Source organism: Sciurus carolinensis, chromosome 5 (genome assembly GCF_902686445.1).
Source record: "Sciurus carolinensis chromosome 5, mSciCar1.2, whole genome shotgun sequence".
NCBI lineage: Eukaryota > Metazoa > Chordata > Mammalia > Rodentia > Sciuridae > Sciurus > Sciurus carolinensis.
In genome coordinates this window covers 101,180,743-101,198,379 of record NC_062217.1, presented here as the reverse complement: position 1 = coordinate 101,198,379, position 17,637 = coordinate 101,180,743, and the positions used below count along the sequence as shown (strand labels likewise).

Below are 17,637 nucleotides of genomic sequence, written 5' to 3'. Positions count from 1 at the left end.
TGACAAAATAAATAGTTGGTTCTTCGAAAAAATAAACAAAATTGATAAACCTTTAGCCACACTAACAAAGAGAAGACGAGAGAAAACCCAAATCACTAAAATTCGGAATGAACAAGGAAATATCACAACAGACACGACCGAAATACAAAACATAATTAGAAGCTATTTTGAAAATCTATACTCCAACAAAATAGAAAATTTCGAAGACATCAACAGGTTTCTAGAGACATATGAATTGCCTAAACTGAACGAGGAGGACATACACAATTTAAATAGACCAATTTCAAGTAATGAAATAGAAGAAGTCATCAAAAGCCTTCCAACAAAGAAAAGTCCAGGACCAGATGGGTTCTCAGCCGAGTTCTACAAAACTTTTAAAGAAGAACTCATTCCAATACTTCTCAAAGTATTCCAGAAAATAGAAGAGGAGGGAACTCTCCCAAACTCATTCTATGAAGCCAATATTACCCTGATTCCTAAACCAGACAGAGACACATCGAGGAAAGAAAATTTCAGACCAATATCCTTAATGAACATCGACGCAAAAATTCTCAACAAAATTTTAGCAAATCGCATACAAAAACATATTAAAAAGATAGTGCACCATGATCAAGTGGGTTTCATCCCAGGGATGCAAGGTTGGTTCAACATCAGGAAATCAATAAATGTAATTCACCATATCAATAGACTTAAAGTCAAGAATCACATGATTATTTCGATAGATGCAGAAAAAGCATTTGATAAAATACAGCACCCCTTCATGCTCAAAACACTAGAAAAAATAGGGATAGTGGGAACATTCCTTAACATTGTAAAGGCCATCTATGCTAAACCCATGGCTAATATCATTCTTAATGGTGAAAAACTGAAAGCATTCCCTCTAAAAACTGGAACAAGGCAGGGATGCCCTCTTTCACCACTTCTATTCAATATTGTCCTTGAAACTCTAGCCAGAGCAATTAGACAGACCAAAGAAATTAAAGGGATACGCATAGGAAAAGAAGAACTCAAACTATCCCTATTTGCTGATGATATGATTGTATACTTAGAGGAACCAGGAAATTCCACCAGAAAACTTTTAGATCTCATAAGTGAATTCAGTAAAGTAGCGGGATATAAGATCAATGCACATAAATCGAAGGCATTTTTATATATAAGCGATGAATCTTCAGAAAGAGAAATTAGGAAAACTACCCCATTCACAATAGCTTCGAAAAAAATAAAGTATTTGGGAATCAATCTCACAAAAGAGGTGAAAGACCTCTACAATGAGAACTACAGAACACTAAAGAAAGAAATTCAAGAAAACCTTAGAAGATGGAAAGATCTCCCATGTTCTTGGATAGGAAGAATTAATATTGTCAAAATGGCCATACTACCAAAAGTGCTATACAGATTCAATGCAATTCCAATTAAAATCCCAATGATGTACCTTACAGAAATAGAGCAAGCAATTATGAAATTCATCTGGAAGAATAAAAAACCCAGAATAGCTAAAGCAATCCTTGGCAGAAAGAGTGAAGCAGGGGGTATCGCAATACCAGATCTTCAACTCTACTACAAAGCAATAGTAACAAAAACGGCATGGTATTGGTACCAAAATAGAAAGGTGGATCAATGGTACAGAATAGAGGACACGGACACAAACCCAAATAAATACAATTTTCTCATACTAGACAAAGGGGCCAAAAATATGCAATGGAGAAAAGATAGCCTCTTCAACAAATGGTGCTGGGAGAATTGGAAATCCATATGCAACAGAATGAAACTAAACCCATATCTCTCACCATGCACAAAACTAAACTCAAAATGGATTAAGGACCTCGGAATCAGACCAGAGACCTTGCATCTTATAGAAGAAAAAGTAGGTCCAGAGCTTCAACATGTCGGCTTAGGACCAGACTTCCTCAACAGGACTCCCATAGCACAAGAAATAAAAGCAAGAATTAATAACTGGGATAGATTCAAACTAAAAAGCTTTCTCTCAGCAAAGGAAACTATCAGCAATGTGAAGAAAGAGCCTACAGAGTGGGAGAAAATCTTTGCCAATCATACTTCAGATAGAGCGCTAATCTCCAGAATCTATAAAGAACTCAAAAAACTCTACACCAAGAATGTAAATAATCCAATTGACAAATGGGCTAAAGAAATGAATAGACACTTCACAGAAGAAGATGTACAAGCAATCAACAAACATATGGAAAAATGTTCAACATCTCTAGTAATAAGAGAAATGCAAATCAAAACCACCCTAAGATTCCATCTCACCCCAATTAGAATGGCGATTATCAAGAATACAAGCAACAACAGGTGTTGGCGAGGATGTGGGGAGAAAGGTACACTCTTACATTGCTGGTGGGGCTGCAAATTAGTGCAGCCACTCTGGAAAGCAGTGTGGAGATTCCTTAGAAAACTTGGAATGGAAACACCATTTGACCCAGCTATCCCACTCCTTGGCCTATACCCAAAGGACTTAAAATCAGCATATTACAGAGATACAGCCACATCAATGTTCATAGCTGCTCAGTTCACAATAGCCAGATTGTGGAACCAACCTAGATGTCCTTCAGTTGATGAATGGATAAAGAAACTGTGGTATATATATACAATGGAATATTACTCAGCCATAAAGAATGATAAAATTATGGCATTTGCAGGCAAATGGATGAAACTGGAGAATATCATGCTAAGTGAGATAAGCCAATCTCAAAAAACCAAAGGAAGAATGATATCGCTAATAAGTGGATGATGACACATAATGGGGGTGGGAAGGGTTAGTGTTGGGGTTGGAGTTGGGTTTAGGGAGGGGGGCAGGAATGGAGGAAGGAAGGACTGTATAGATGGAGGGGAAGGGTGGGAGGGGAGGGGGGGAGGGGAAAAAATGGCAGAATGAATCAAACAACATTACCCTATGTAAATTTATGATTACACAAATGGTATGCCTTTACGCCATGTACAAATAGAGAAACAACATGTATCCCATTTGTTTACAATAAAAAAAAAAAAACAGTAAAAAAAAAAAAAAAAAAAAAAAAAAAAAAAAAAAAAGAGCCTAACTTCCCTGAAACACTTGGACAGATTGATAACTACAACCAATGTGAGTGCATGCTCTAAAACTTCTCCTTCATTTACAAATCATTTATATGTGATGGTCAGTGCTTCTTGGTAGCAGAGTATAATTATAGATGGATCCTGGTGGAGAGATGCTGATGAATGTGGTTTGTCCCCAAAGTGTTCATGGGTTGGAAGCTTGGTCCCAAGGGTAATAATGTGAAAGGTGGGACCTTTAAGAGGTAGGGCCAAGTGGGAGGCCTTTAGGTGACTGAGGGTGATGCCCTCAGAAGGTATTAACATATTTATAACCCACTCTCTCACCATGTAATCTCTCCTTACGCTCACTCCTACTAGGATTCCATCTGTCACAAGGTCCTCACCAAAGTTGAGCCTAGGATCTCAAAAATTTACAAAATATTTCTCTCTTCCCAGTTATATTTCTCGTCCTCCCCTTTTGTAGTACTCCAGTCATAGTGATACTTAATTTGCTGAAGACAGCATGCCCTTTTTTGGCTGATGCCCCCAAACTGGGAATATTTATTCCAAACCTGTCCTTTTACTAAGTTTTTACTCAAGTGACAATTCATATATCCTTTCATCCATGAAGACTTTTCTGACTTTCCCAACCAGCACTATGTCAATACTTCACCCAAGATAAATATCACACTGTTTCTCTCTCCTCCTCCTCCAGCTCCACAGCATTGTGAGACAAAAATTTTTCACCTTTATTTCCCCAGTTTTAGCTCTACCTCAAACACAATAGTCACCAGGATATTCTATAGGGGTGCATCTAACCTAGAAGGCTAACAAGGTTGTCAGAAAAAGCAATATGACTATTAGCCATTGATGAATAGTGAAGAGAGCTAGGCCAGCAAGGAGGTGGTCTTTCTAGGAGAGGCAACAGCACATGCAAAAGCCTTCCTACCAGGACAGCCTGGTCCTGACTTCCTGGGAGTCCTCTGGGCTGACATTGCTGTACCCAAGCTCAGAGCCTGACCATGCATCTGGACTGAAGCTTTCGTCAAGGCTCAGCTATCTCCATAAAGTGGTCTTCATTATGTGGCGTCCTCACCCCACTCGGGACTATTATGATCTTACTCCTAAGGCACTGAGACTCTCATACACATGCTCTGCCTTACACATTCTTTGTGAATGTGATTCTAGACACAGGTGTAGGCCTGATTATCCCTGTTGAATTTTGACCTTATGGATTCTGATCCTTTGCTCAGGTGAATGAGACCCTCCCCTTCCCCCTTCTGCCATGTGGTAGGTAACTAACTCCTCCATCCAGTGCTATGCTGGCTACAGTGTAAGTTTTGCTCAAGTCACTGATAAAGGCAGAATCAGAAAGAGAAAGGAACCAAGTACTTTGATTCTTAAGTAGATAACACATTGTTCAACGTCAACTTTCTGTTATGAATTTACCAGTAATACGCCAGTTGAATTAGAGCTAAAATGTATTAACTTCCATTTAATATTTCCAAAAATTTAGACACCAAGAACACAGACTATCAAAACTAAAAGAGTAGGGTGAGGGGTATGGTGGAACCAGTATCTGTTTGATGGACATGTTGAGTACAGAGACTATTTTGGACTTTACACTTAAACTGTCTATTATTCCACTCAACAGGAAAACATCATTAGACCCATTTTGTAGATGAGGACACTGAGACTTAAAAAGGTGACATCAATATCTTAGGGTCATATAGTTAATGAGGAGAAGAACTGGTACCTCCAACCCAGGTCTTTCTGCAAAGCTCATGATATTGGTATCCTGAATTCATTATAAATAAGGGAATTTTGTATCTCATAAATGTTATGAACTGATGACCTATAGAAGTGCTTAATTTGCTAAGTGTAGTTTGATTTGCTTCTGTTTTGTTTCCCCTTTGTTAAATGTGACCAGCTTGAGGCAGGGCAAATTTCCTCTCTTTAGTCACAGACCTTACCACTCTCTAATGTCATTCCTGGCTTCGTTTGTGCATTTCCATTAGCTCTCTGGCCCCAAGACATTGATTCTTCAATCTGTGTTATTGATCCACATCTGAATCATTGAAAATGAGGTGAAAAGAAGAGAACTATGTAAATCATTTAAGTAAAGAGAATAAAAAGAACTAGAAGCAAGGTCACCTGATAATTGGGCCAGAACCCATCCTTTCCAACTATAATTCCCACTCCATGATTTCATATTCATTGCAGCTGGATTTCAATCCTCTTCATCTCCATGTGAGCATATGTCTATTTGCTTTATTGAAGAGGCTACCCTGAGAAGTCATGATTTTGACTAGAACCTGAAATTTTCCACTCAAAAATAATAGCAAGATTTTGGGGATGGGACTGAGTGGGAAAGAGCATAGAAAATCAACACTTTTGGAATGTCTACTGTGTTATAACGAAGCAAGAATCCTACTCTACCAATTTCCCTGTTGGAGGAAATGGCTCTTTTCAAATAGTCTGCCCTAATGCAATGCTATCCAGGGCTATTAGCACTGTCAATATTTTAGTTATTTGAAGCCCATATGATTAGTTAGATGTGTTTGAAATATAGTCTTATTCCAGAAAATGGAAACTTTTTCCAAATTTAGGCACAAATTGGTTGATGGATGTGTGAAACCCCATATCCTATCTCCTTTCTATTCCATCAGCCTGTGCAGGAAGTTTCTATGGCAACAGAATCTTTACAGAAGGTTTTAGGTTTCTGGAACACACCGAGTGATGACTTAAGGTGTAGAGTGAGGATAGACAATGGTCTGTTCAATATCCAGGTCTGACCAGGTTGTCCCACAACCTCCCGTGACTACACCTGCATACAGGAAAGTCAACTAGGCAGGTGGCAGGAAGTCCAGACCTCACACTAGTAACATATTCTGCCACTTAGCAACATTGCTAACTCTGTCAACTGCTGCAAGTTTTAAGTCTTCATCTGCAAAGTGAGAATATTGACATCCTTTTCAAGGTTCTTATGAAGATTAAATGATAAAGTGCTTATAAAACTTTTGGCAACTAATCTCAGTAGCTGTGCCACGTAGCATGTGTTTCCCAAGCTGTTCTGTATGTTCTTCTCATCACCATAAGCACTCAAGCTTTGTTTCATGTAATCCTCCCAATAATACCATGAGGGCAATGATATTGTCATCCCCATACTACTCACAGGAAGTGAAGGATCCAAGTGGTTTAATAACCAAATCCCCAAACAGGCATCCTCATTTGTGCTTCTCCCCATCTGAGCTGCTCTTTCTTCCCTCTTCTACCTGGCATGGATGTACATGCCTTTTCTTTAAAGCCTTGCTACAGTGTCCCCAAATTCTCTGTGACTTTTCCTCCCCTATGTCCTGTGGGCAAACTGTGCTACAACCATGAGGATATTGTATCATTATCTTCTATTGCCTTCTGACTACCCATCTGAAAACCAAGATTATGAATTCCAGTGATGTTAACCTCTGAATCCCCAGAGGCACAAGTAGGAGTTTCATAATTATTTGCAGAAGCAAATCCATCCCACCAAACTTTTCCCATTGGTTGCTCCAAGAAAGGCTGAGCTCCACCTTTGCTAATCTGGATCTGGTTTTCTGTCCTCTAAGTTATGGTTATCATGTGAAAAAGTAAACATCTCTGCTAAAAACCGATTGAAGGTCACAACCCGGCAGGAAGGGAAGAGGTGCTTGAGACTGGTCACAATTCCAGTTCATGGTCACTCTCGTGGCTGTTGAACACCCTGGAAAGGGAAAGAATCTTTATTCCCAATTAGTTATTTTTCTCTGGGACCAATTCAGCTCCAAGAGAACTGAGTTGGACTTCATATTTGCCTCATGCACAGTGAAATTCCTATCTCCCAAATTTTAATACAAATAATTATGCCAAAAGCAGAAAATCATCTCGATTGTCTGTTTCTGAGGACAGCTTTCAGTGCCAGAATTTTGAAGGGGAAAAAAATCACTTCTGGGTTGTACATGGAACAAATTTAATGTGGCCACTATTGGAAATAAACAAGAACAGAAAAACCATATGGTTATTAAGTAGTGGCCTTTAAGATGACATATGCAAATTGGAAAACTATCCATTTCTCATCCAAAAAGAAGGAAGAGCATCTGAGTAATATAAAGAGAGTAGAGTATAGAGGATGTTAGGAACCATCTAGCAGATCCAACAGGAGTTTAGCGGGAACTCACTTTCCATCCTTTTAGTAACACTGCCATCTACTGAGACTCCCTGTTCCCTCTTCATGCACCCAAATCTGCAGAGGTTTGGGAAATCAGTTTTGTTTCAGCATTTTCTTGTGTGGTCTGATTTCTCATTTGATTTACTAATCTATTTGCTGTTATGAAGTTCCCTTCCCTTTCAGAAATTAATTACTGTAATTATCCAACTTTTAATAGCTGCTGATTTGGCATCTGCAGAAAATATCAGAGAAAATGCACCACTACATTTCATTTGCATATTTGAGAGAGTGAGGAAGAATCAGACTTTTCTTAAATTACTTATTGTGACCTGAATAGAGAAGAAGCATCACACCAAATGGAATTCTTATTTGCATACCTAATTTATCCAATTACCATTATAGGAAGTGCAAAGAATGGAAGATCTTTCCCACATGGTGGGAGTTTGTCTGAAACCTAGTGTTATAGTTTGGATGTGAGGTGTCCCCCAAAAGCTCCTATGTTAATGCAGGAATGTTCAGAGATAAAATGATTGGATGATGAGAGTTGTGACCTAATCAGTCCATATTAGTTTGAATGGACTGACTGGGTGACAGCTGGGCATAGTTGGAGGTGGACATTAGGGCTTGCCCTGGAAGGGTGCATTTGCCCTGTGGTCCCTTCCCTCCTCTCTCTTTCTGCTTCCTGACCCTGCCACCATGAATTCAGCTCCTTCATCCCTGCTGAGTTCTTTGCCCGTGATGCTCTGCCTTACCCTGGGCACAGAACAATAAATTCAGCCCATCATGGATTGAACCTCCAAAATTATGAGACCACCATAAATTTCTCCTCTAAGTTGATCTAGTCAGGTATATTGGTCATAGTGACACAAAGGCAACTAAAACACTCAGGCTCATCCATGAAGTTTCTATGCATGTAAGAGACAGCAGGACAGGACTCTTTCCATCATTCTGTGTCAATTTATCAGTCATCACTGCAGTGAATTTTTCCAGAATGTTTCCATCAGTTTGAATACCAAGACTACCCAAACAACTGGTTTGGTCATTCTCAATGCAAAAACCTTGGATTGTATAAAATATAGCCAAGAAAGTCAGATATCCTTGCAATAAGGCAAATGTTCCTGGAAAGGTACAAAATGCCCAGAATGCATTGCCCTGCATTCTGTCAGAGCTGCAAACATCAGATACCCATTCATGAAACACATCTTCATTTTGGGCCTGAGCTGAGTTCCAGATCTTTCCCTCACCAGCTGCATGACCTTAAGATGTCATATGACTTTCTTGAGCCTCAAGTACCTGATTGTCAGGATTGATTTGTCTGATCTGGTTAGCTAGGCAAGTGTCCCTTTCCTCCCTCACCACTCCATGTGTGTCCCTCCTGAAGCTGTACACACTGTCAAAGAGAAAACTTTCCTCAATAGAGGACAACTGTTTTTTGGTCAAAGGTACATGAGTAGCTAATCCTGCTAGAACCTCTAAAGAAGCTCTGAAAGATGACTCCCAACAAGTCCCCTTCTCTCATATACATGTCACCCTTCACATCAGTATGGGAGATTTACATATCCATATATTGAGCCTAAACTGAGACTGTGACTCACTTGGACCAACAGAATGCCGTGGAAGCAATGCTGCCCTACCCGAAGTCTAAGTCTTCAAAAGGCCTGGAATTTCTGTTTTTGTGTCCTCAAGAGTACTATGCTACTACATGCCCTGCTAATAGTCCACTTGCAGAGACACAGAGAAAGCTCCATAGAAGAAATGTGGGATCCTACTGACAGCTTGAGTCAATGACCCAGATAAATGACCCAGCTGATCCAGCAGTCCATAAGCCCCTTGCCAGGTAAACCAGCCTCTCTGAGATGCTAGCTCTATGAGTGATGGAGCCCCAGTCAGTACCACATGGAGCAGGAAACAATCCCTGCTGACCCACAGAATCATGAGAAATACTGTCATGCATTGCTTAAAAATGGGGGAAATTGCTTAAAAGTAAGAAATTCACTGTTAGGTAATTTAATTGCTATGTGAACATCATAGAGTATACTTAGACAAATTAAGATGGCTACAACATTACTAGGCAATATAATCTTAATTTTATGTTGAAATGTCTCATGACTATAACAGCATAGTTATTATTAACTTTTTATTCCAACCCACTCCTTTTCTATAATGAAATATATTCCACTTCACCATGATGTGCATCCTTATTCATTGGTTTCATAACCTCTGTATCATTATACTCCAGCAGAGGAACTGAAACCAGAACAAGAAGTACAGCCAGCAAGAGACATGTAGATATGAAACCAGATTAGGCCTTTTTCCACTGTTGCACCAAATACAGATTTTCCTTAGTGGAAAACAGTTCCAGTTCCTATACATTGAGGTCTCTCCTCCTTCACTCCTCTTTTCTCACTCGTTTCAGAGGACTTGCAATATCCTTACTAGGCCTCTGTCAATTTCAGGCTATGATTAGTAATGACAACTAGTTGTCATTTCTTCCTAAAACATACTGAATCATGTTTAACTACTGGACAAAGCAAAGCCAGACCCCTCTTTGCTTCCTAGAGGTAACATAAGCCCCTGAAAAACTGTCAGTAGGTAGGACCAGGTTTAATGCCAGGTCCAAAGACTGGAAATCCCCAAAAGTCATTTGAACTATCTGAACCTATGCTTCCTTACTGGTTAAAATGGAGACAAAAATGCCCTCAACAAAACTGCTGTGGGGATTAAATAAAAAGTGAAAAGATCCAGCATTGTGCCTGGGAAATAGTGGCTGTCCCATTTTACTGAATTGCTTTCATCTGCTGCTAATAAATGTGAAATGGTGTTTTTTCCAGATCATCCTCAACTCTTCCAGTCTCTACCAGAACTTAAAAGATATTTATTCTTCAACTCGAGAGTACTTTCCTCAGCTTCCATCTTGTTCTGTTGTTCCAGCATTCATACATGCTGGTTCACCTCTTTGCAACGAGGCTGGTAGTTCTGCCAAGATAGAAACTTGAGTCACATTTGACTCTTCATCTTCCCACGGCCTATACTCCATTCATTTTGGAGACTGATTTAATCTCTGACTAGGGCTCTTCACTCCTTTCTTCACCCCTTTTTACAGACACCACCTGAATCCAGCTTCCACCATATATTACCACTATCTCCCTCCCCACCTCTTCTCCCAGCCCAGTCCATTCTCTATCAAACAGCCATGGCCATATTTTTAATACAGAGACCTAAGATTATCATCCTGCACTCACTTGAGAGAGGCTTCTTCTTACCCTGGGGATAAAACTGTACTTTATAGGCAAGACTGCAGCCTATCTCTGCCCACCCTATCTCCCACACTTTGAGCTCTCCACTCTGTTCTTGCCCCCAATTGCCTGCAGCAAGCTCCTTCCTGCCTAGTTAATAGCTACTCATCTTTCAGAGCTCTACTTACATACCACCATGTGAAAGATGGCTTCCCTGACCTCCACCCTTTCACCTAAATTAGATTTTCTTAGGTCTGTCCCTACCTCCATTTCATAACTCTCTCTTGGCACCCTGACTTTCCTCTCTGAATATTGATTATCACCATTTTGTAATTGTACTCATTTTGAGTGCATTTATTTAGTCTGTCTGCACTGTCACCACTTCTATGCCCACCATAGATGTAGCCTCTGTTGATAATGTCTGTTCCCATCTGGTTAGGCCTGCATGTGCTGCACAGAGTACAGGGTTAGTATCTCAGTCAGCATGCACAGGACAGATGGGAAAGGACTTCTGGTCCCACCAGTGCCCAGTGCTGTACTTAGCATCTGAGACTTGTCTTAAAAATATTAGAATATTTTCAGTTATATTTTGTTTGTCTATTGTGTTTAGCTAATCACTTTGCTAACAGATGCAAGCTGTTTTGAATAGCCATGGAAGGGTGGGCATACATCAGTCAAGTATCCAAGACACACTGATACCTCCCTATAAGAGGTGCCACCCAAAGATGGCTCTGATAATCAAGGGTACTGAAGATGAAGGCAAAAAGAAAAAAAGGAGTTTTATGCCTGAAGGAGTATAAAAGATCAGTCATTTGACAAAAACAAAACATTTGTGTTTATCAATAGTTACCTGTGGGTGATCTTCATGGTACAAGCGAGGCAGCAGCTTCACCATGATGCACACCATCCCGGGGTGCATGATGACAACATCACCTTCATCCATCCTGCAGAGAAGGGAAAGCAGGACATCAGACGTGAACCCATGTCATCTCTTCTCCACTTCACAGAATTTTTTGGATCTTTCTTTCTAAGACGGACTACGACCCACATTCTCAGTTTACCACTTAATTTCCTAAATGACCTTGAACAGATCCATCTGAGCCCAATTTTTCATAATAGTATTATGACCTGGTGCTCCACGTCTTAGTGTCTGGCACAGGATTGATGCTCAGTGGAAGTTGTTTCATGGTCTTCTTCCCTTCTCTCGAGGTATGTGGGAGATTTTATATGAAACACACACAAACACACACACACACACACACACACACACACACACACATGAACTCTTCTGGATTCCTTCACAATGGTGCAAGCATAATTGGATGTGTCCTACTGACTCAAAGCAATTAAAATCCTGATGAAACTCATGAGTCAGCTCTGTGAGTATTCTGAAAATAAATGGAGAATGAAGCAGAGGCTATGGAAGACAGTTATGAACACTAAGTTGTACATTCACCTCTATACTCAGTGTTGGAAGCTCACAATAACTGGAGATAAACTACCACTCTGTACTCCTCTTGCCTTGCTACTGCACAAGGCAAGAGGAGTACAGATCACCCTGCAAAGTCTTTTAAAATTGTTCTGAAGCTGGAACTGTGATCCACAGAAGGTGGGTAGAAATTTGTGACCTGAACCTAATAGATTGACCATCTCTAAAACAAAATAATCAATATTTATTATAAAGTTCCAGCAATAGCCAGAGTTTATAAATTTTAAAATTCTCAGGAAGAAACTTGAAATTGGTCAACATAAAATGAACTAGGGAAATCTCAGTATATGGAAATAAGCAATCAACAGATGCCAATGTGGAGATGACACAGACACTGAAATTTTCAGACAAAACCTTTAAACAGTTATTATTAACCAAATTCCAAGAAGTAGGAATGAACACTTTTGAAATGAATGAAAAGAAAGAAAGTCAACCAAGAAATAGAAAAAATAAAAGAGAATCAATTGTAAATTTAAAAATTAAAGAATGCAACGACTGAAGTTCTATAAAACTCACTGAAATGACAGAAGAATAAAACAAGAAAGGAAAGTTCATGAACCTGAAGACAGATGAATCAACATTTTCAAACTATATTAAGAGGAAGAAGATTTTTTTAAAAATGAAGAGTCTCAAGGTAACATATTACAATACCAAAGTATCAAACATTCTTGTAATCGAACCCTCAAAGGAGAGAAGAAAGAGTTGGTATAAAAGAAAAATAAGGTTTGGGAAGTTTTTATACATTCTTTCTTCATATATGGCAAAACATATAACTGTAAAGATTGAAGAAACTTAGTAAAACCCAAGAAAAATAAACAAAGTAATCCATGCCTAGGCATATCACAAACTGATGAGCCTTGAAAAAATGAAAAGAAGTTTTGAAAGCAACCGGAGAAAATCAACATGTCACATACAGGGGTACGACAATTTGAATGATGGTATATTTTTCTCATGAGAAAGCACAAGGCAGAGAAGCAACATTTTTTAAATGTCACAAAGAAACATGAAACCAATTCCATACCCAGCAAAAATATTCTTCAGGAGTGAAAGCAAAATAAATACATTCCCAGATGAAGGAAAACAAAGGGGATTTCTTGCCATCAGACTCATTCTAAAAATAATATTTTAAAATATTCTTTAGATTGTAGTAGGGAAATAATAACAAACGGAAACTTGGTACTTCAGAAAAGAAGAAAGAGCAACAACAGCAGAAATGGTAAATATTTGGGCAAGTATAAACACTGTTTTTCTTCACATATTAAGTATATGTATAATGATTGAAAACAAAATTGTATTAGATGTAATACTTAAATGTAATGCATATGTTAGATATAAAACATAAGGAAAGATAAAGAGAACTGCATAGTGGTAAGCTTTCTATGATCCATTTGAAGTAGCAAAATATTAATTCTGCATAGACTTGCCAAAGTTGTGTATATTGTAATCCTTATTGCAAGCACTAAAAACACTAGACAAAGAAATATTTTTAAAAATCAATTTCCATGAATTCAAATGGAAAGCTAGAATATATTCAAACTATGCCCAAAATATCAAGAAAAGAGGAACAGAAGAACAAAACAAGTAGGAGAGGAAAACAAATAAAACTATTAGGCTTAAATTAAAACACATCAATAATTACATTAAATATTTAATAGATATTGTCATAATGTGAAAAATAAAGATCAAGGTATAGACCATTATTAAATATAATGATATAGGCAGATTAAAAGGAAAAGGACAGAAAATTTTATACCAGGCTAAACCAATCCAAAAATCATAAAAGGATGGGGGATGTAGATTAGTGGTTGACCATTTCCCTAGCATGTGTGAGGTCCTGGGTTACATAGCCAGCTCAGCAAAAATTAAATAAATAAATAGTAAATAAATAAATAAAAGCTGGCGTAGCTCTATTAAGATCAGAAACAGAAGTTTGAGAATAAGGAAAACTAGCAGGAATAAACAGATTATATTATATAAAGATTTAAAGATTCATAGCCATTCAAAATGTGTATGTGCTTCACAGCAGAGTCAAAATTCATAAAGAAAAACTTATATGACTGAAAGCACAATGGCCAAGTACCCAATTATGAGTTGGAGACTTAACATTCTTCTCAATGATTGATAGAAAAGGCAAACAGAAAATTATCAAAATCATCAAAGATCTGAACAACACTATCAACCAAGTGTTGTAATTGATATTTACAGAACACTCCACTGAACAACTTCAGAATATACGTTTGTGAAACAGGCTATATCCTGAGGCATAAAAAAAAGTTCAGAACATTTCAAATAAATAAAATCACTCAAAGCATGTTCTGGCACCACACAGAATTGAATTAAAAACAAATAATAGAAAGACATCTTTAAAATTTCCAAGTATTTGAAATTAAACAACATATTTCCAATTAATATTTGGGTTGAAGAGAAAGTTTCAAGAAGAATTTTAAAAGATTTTGAGCTTAAATAGCAGGAGTATACACTGAATTATTTGTGAGATGTTACTAGAACAGTGCTTCCAGGAAATTTGTAGAATAAAATGCTTACATTACAAAAAAAAGTCTCAAATTTTAAAAATGAGGTTTCCACCTTTACATATTATTTTTAAAAAGATAAATAAATAAACTCAAAACAAATGGAAGAATGCAATAATAAAGATAGCAAAAATCAATGAAATTAAATACTGAAAAGTAATACAGAAAATAACTGAAGTAAACACTTGGTTTTTTGAAAACATTTTAAAAGTTGGAGAATCACTAGCTGAGCTAACAAGAAAAAAAGAAAAGAGAGAAGATACAAAAAAAAATCTATATCAGGAGTGAAAGAGAGAATACTGCTATAGCCCCCACACATGTTAAAAGGAAAATTAGAAAATACCATAAATCACTGTGCACAGAAATTTGACAAGTTAGATGAAATGGACCAACTCCTTCAAAGCCACAAACTGCCAAATCTAAAACAAGAAGGAATAAATGACCTGAATAATTTATAACTATTACAAAAACTGAATATGCAGTTTAAAACCTTCCCACAAAGAAAACTCTGGACCTGGCATAGTGAATTCTATCATTCATTAAAAAAAAAATTCTCTGCAACTTATTTCAAAAGTTATAAGATAAAGGAATATATCTCAATTCATTTTGTGATAATAGAATTATCCTGATTTCAAAACCAGAAAAATGCAGTACAAAAAAACTACATCCTAATATCCCTTATGAAAACAGGTGCAAAAGTACTCGAAAAAACTATTGGAAAGGGGTTGGGGTTGTAGCTCAGTGGTAGAGACTTGCCTAGCACAAGTGAGGCACTAGGTTTGATCCCTGGCATCACATAAAAATAAAATAAAGGTATTATGTCCACCTTCAACTAAAAAAAATTTTTAAACTATTGGAAAATCTATTCTAGTTATATATATATATGATAAATAAGACATAGAGCGCTAATTTCCAGAATCTATAAAGAACTCAAAAAACTCTACACGAAGAATACAAATAATCCAATCAACAAATGGGCTAAGGAAATGAACAGACACTTCACAGAAGAAGATGTACAGATATATGAAAAAATGTTCAACATCCCTAGTAATAAGGGAAATGCAAATCAAAACTACCCTAAGATTTCATCTCACCCCAATTAGAATGGCGATTATCAAGAATACAAGCAACAATAGGTGTTGGCGAGGATGTGAGAAAAAGGAACACTCATACATTGCTGGTGGGGTTGCAAATTAGTGCAACCACTCTGGAAAGCAGTGTGGAGATTCCTCAGAAAGCTTGGAATGGAAACACCATTTGACCCAGCTATCCCACTCCTTGGCCTATACCCAAAGGACTTAAAATCAGCATACTACAGAGATACAGCCACATCAATGTTCATTGCTGCTCAATTCACCATAGCCAGATTGTGGAACCAACCTAGATGCCCTTCAGTTGATGAATGGATAAAGAAACTGTGGCATATTTATACAATGGAATATTACTCCGCAATGAAGAATGATAAAATTATGGCATTTGTAGGCAAATGGTCGAAATTGGAGAATATCATGCTAAGTGAGATAAGCCAATCTCAAAAAACTAAAGGACGAATGATCTCGCTGATAAGTGGATGAGGACATATAATGGGGGGTGGGACGGGCTAGCATTAGGTTTAGGGTTAGGTTTAGAGTTAGGCTAAGGAGAGCAGTAAGAATGAAGGAAAGAAGGACTGTGTAGAGGGAAAAGAGGGGTGGGAGGGGTGGGAGGGGTGGGAGGGGTGGGAGGGGTGGGGGGGAGGGGAAAAATATAATAAACATCATTACCCTATGTAAACGTAAAAAAAAAAAAAAAAAAAAAAAAAAAAATAAGACAGTATTGGCCAATTTGGCTTATCCCACAAATGTAAGGCATTTTTAGTGTTCAAAAATCAAGTCACTGTAATCCATTACATTAATAAACTAAAGTAAAAGCATATGATCATATTATTTAATATAGAGAAAACATTTGAACAATTCAAGATTTGTGCATGATTAAAAACTCTCAGTAAATTAGAAGGCATTGCTCATAAGCTGATAATGGGCATTTATTTAAAAAACATAGGTGATATTATATTTGATGGCAAAAGACTGAGGATTTTCTCCCTAAGATTTAATTAAAGATGTGCACTTTCTCCATTCTTCATCAACAAAATGCTGAAACATACGGATTGGAAAGAAGAGATAAAACTGCCACTACTCACAAATCTGTGATTATTATTAGAAAATTCTAAAGAATCTGTTTTTAAATAAATAAATAAACTCCTAGAACTAATGATAGAATTTAACAGAATCTCAGGATATATATAAAATTTAGTTGACATATAAAATTAATCATATTTCTATATAAAAGAAGTGAAAACTTAAGAAACCAAAAAAGTTTAAAGAGCATTTAGAATAGTGTCCCCCACCAAAGATTACTCATATATAAATCTAAGAAAATATGTGTGAGTTGTCTGTCAATACTTTAGACTTTAATGAAAGAAATCAAATACCTAAACAAACAGAAACATACTTTATTTATGTACTGAAAGATTTAATATAGTTTAATTTTCAATTCTCCCCAAATTCTTCTATAGATTTAATGCAATTCCAATAAAAATTTCAGCAGAATTTTGTGTACATAGAAGAAAGCTAATCATTAACATTTATATGGTTCTAGACTAGCCAAAGACAAAGGAAATAAAATTGTCAAAGCAATTTGAAAAGGAAAAAATAAACTTTGAGGAGTCACATTTGTTAATGTGATGATTTATTATAAAGCTACAGTAACCAAGACAGTATTGATGAAAGGTTGGACACACAGATCAATGGGATGGAGTCCAGAAAAAGAACTACATAAATATGGCCAATTGACTTTTCTATAAAGATACAAAGACAATTCAATGGAAAAAGAATAATAATATTTTAAACAAAGGAATTTGGAAAAATTGGACAAATATATATATATATATATATATATATATATATACATGAATCTCAACCTAACCTCACACCTTGTACAAAAAGTAATTCAAATGAATTATAGATTCAAATATCTTATAGAGGAAAGCATAGAAAAAAATCTTCATGACCTTGGGTTGGGCAAAGAGATCTTGGATAGACTATTAAAGGTATGGCCCATGTTTTAGTCAGCTTCTTCATTGCTACAACCGAAAGATCTGACAAGAACAATTACAGGAGGAAAAGTTTT

At 37.1% G+C, this 17,637-nt stretch overlaps 1 protein-coding gene across 4 annotated transcripts in view; it reads right to left on the bottom strand.

Moving 5' to 3' along the window:
- Wdfy4 (WDFY family member 4) overlaps positions 1-17,637 on the bottom strand; it is a 278,477-nt gene that overhangs the window by 201,901 nt on the left and 58,939 nt on the right. For 3 of the 4 annotated variants that reach the window (XM_047553398.1, XM_047553397.1, XM_047553399.1), the window contains exon 13: positions 11,300-11,393. In XM_047553398.1, the coding sequence (XP_047409354.1) occupies positions 11,300-11,393 (94 nt within the window). Of the gene's footprint in view, positions 1-6,704; positions 6,770-11,299; positions 11,394-17,637 lie in introns of those variants that run through there. The other variant, XM_047553400.1, reaches the window with a different exon arrangement.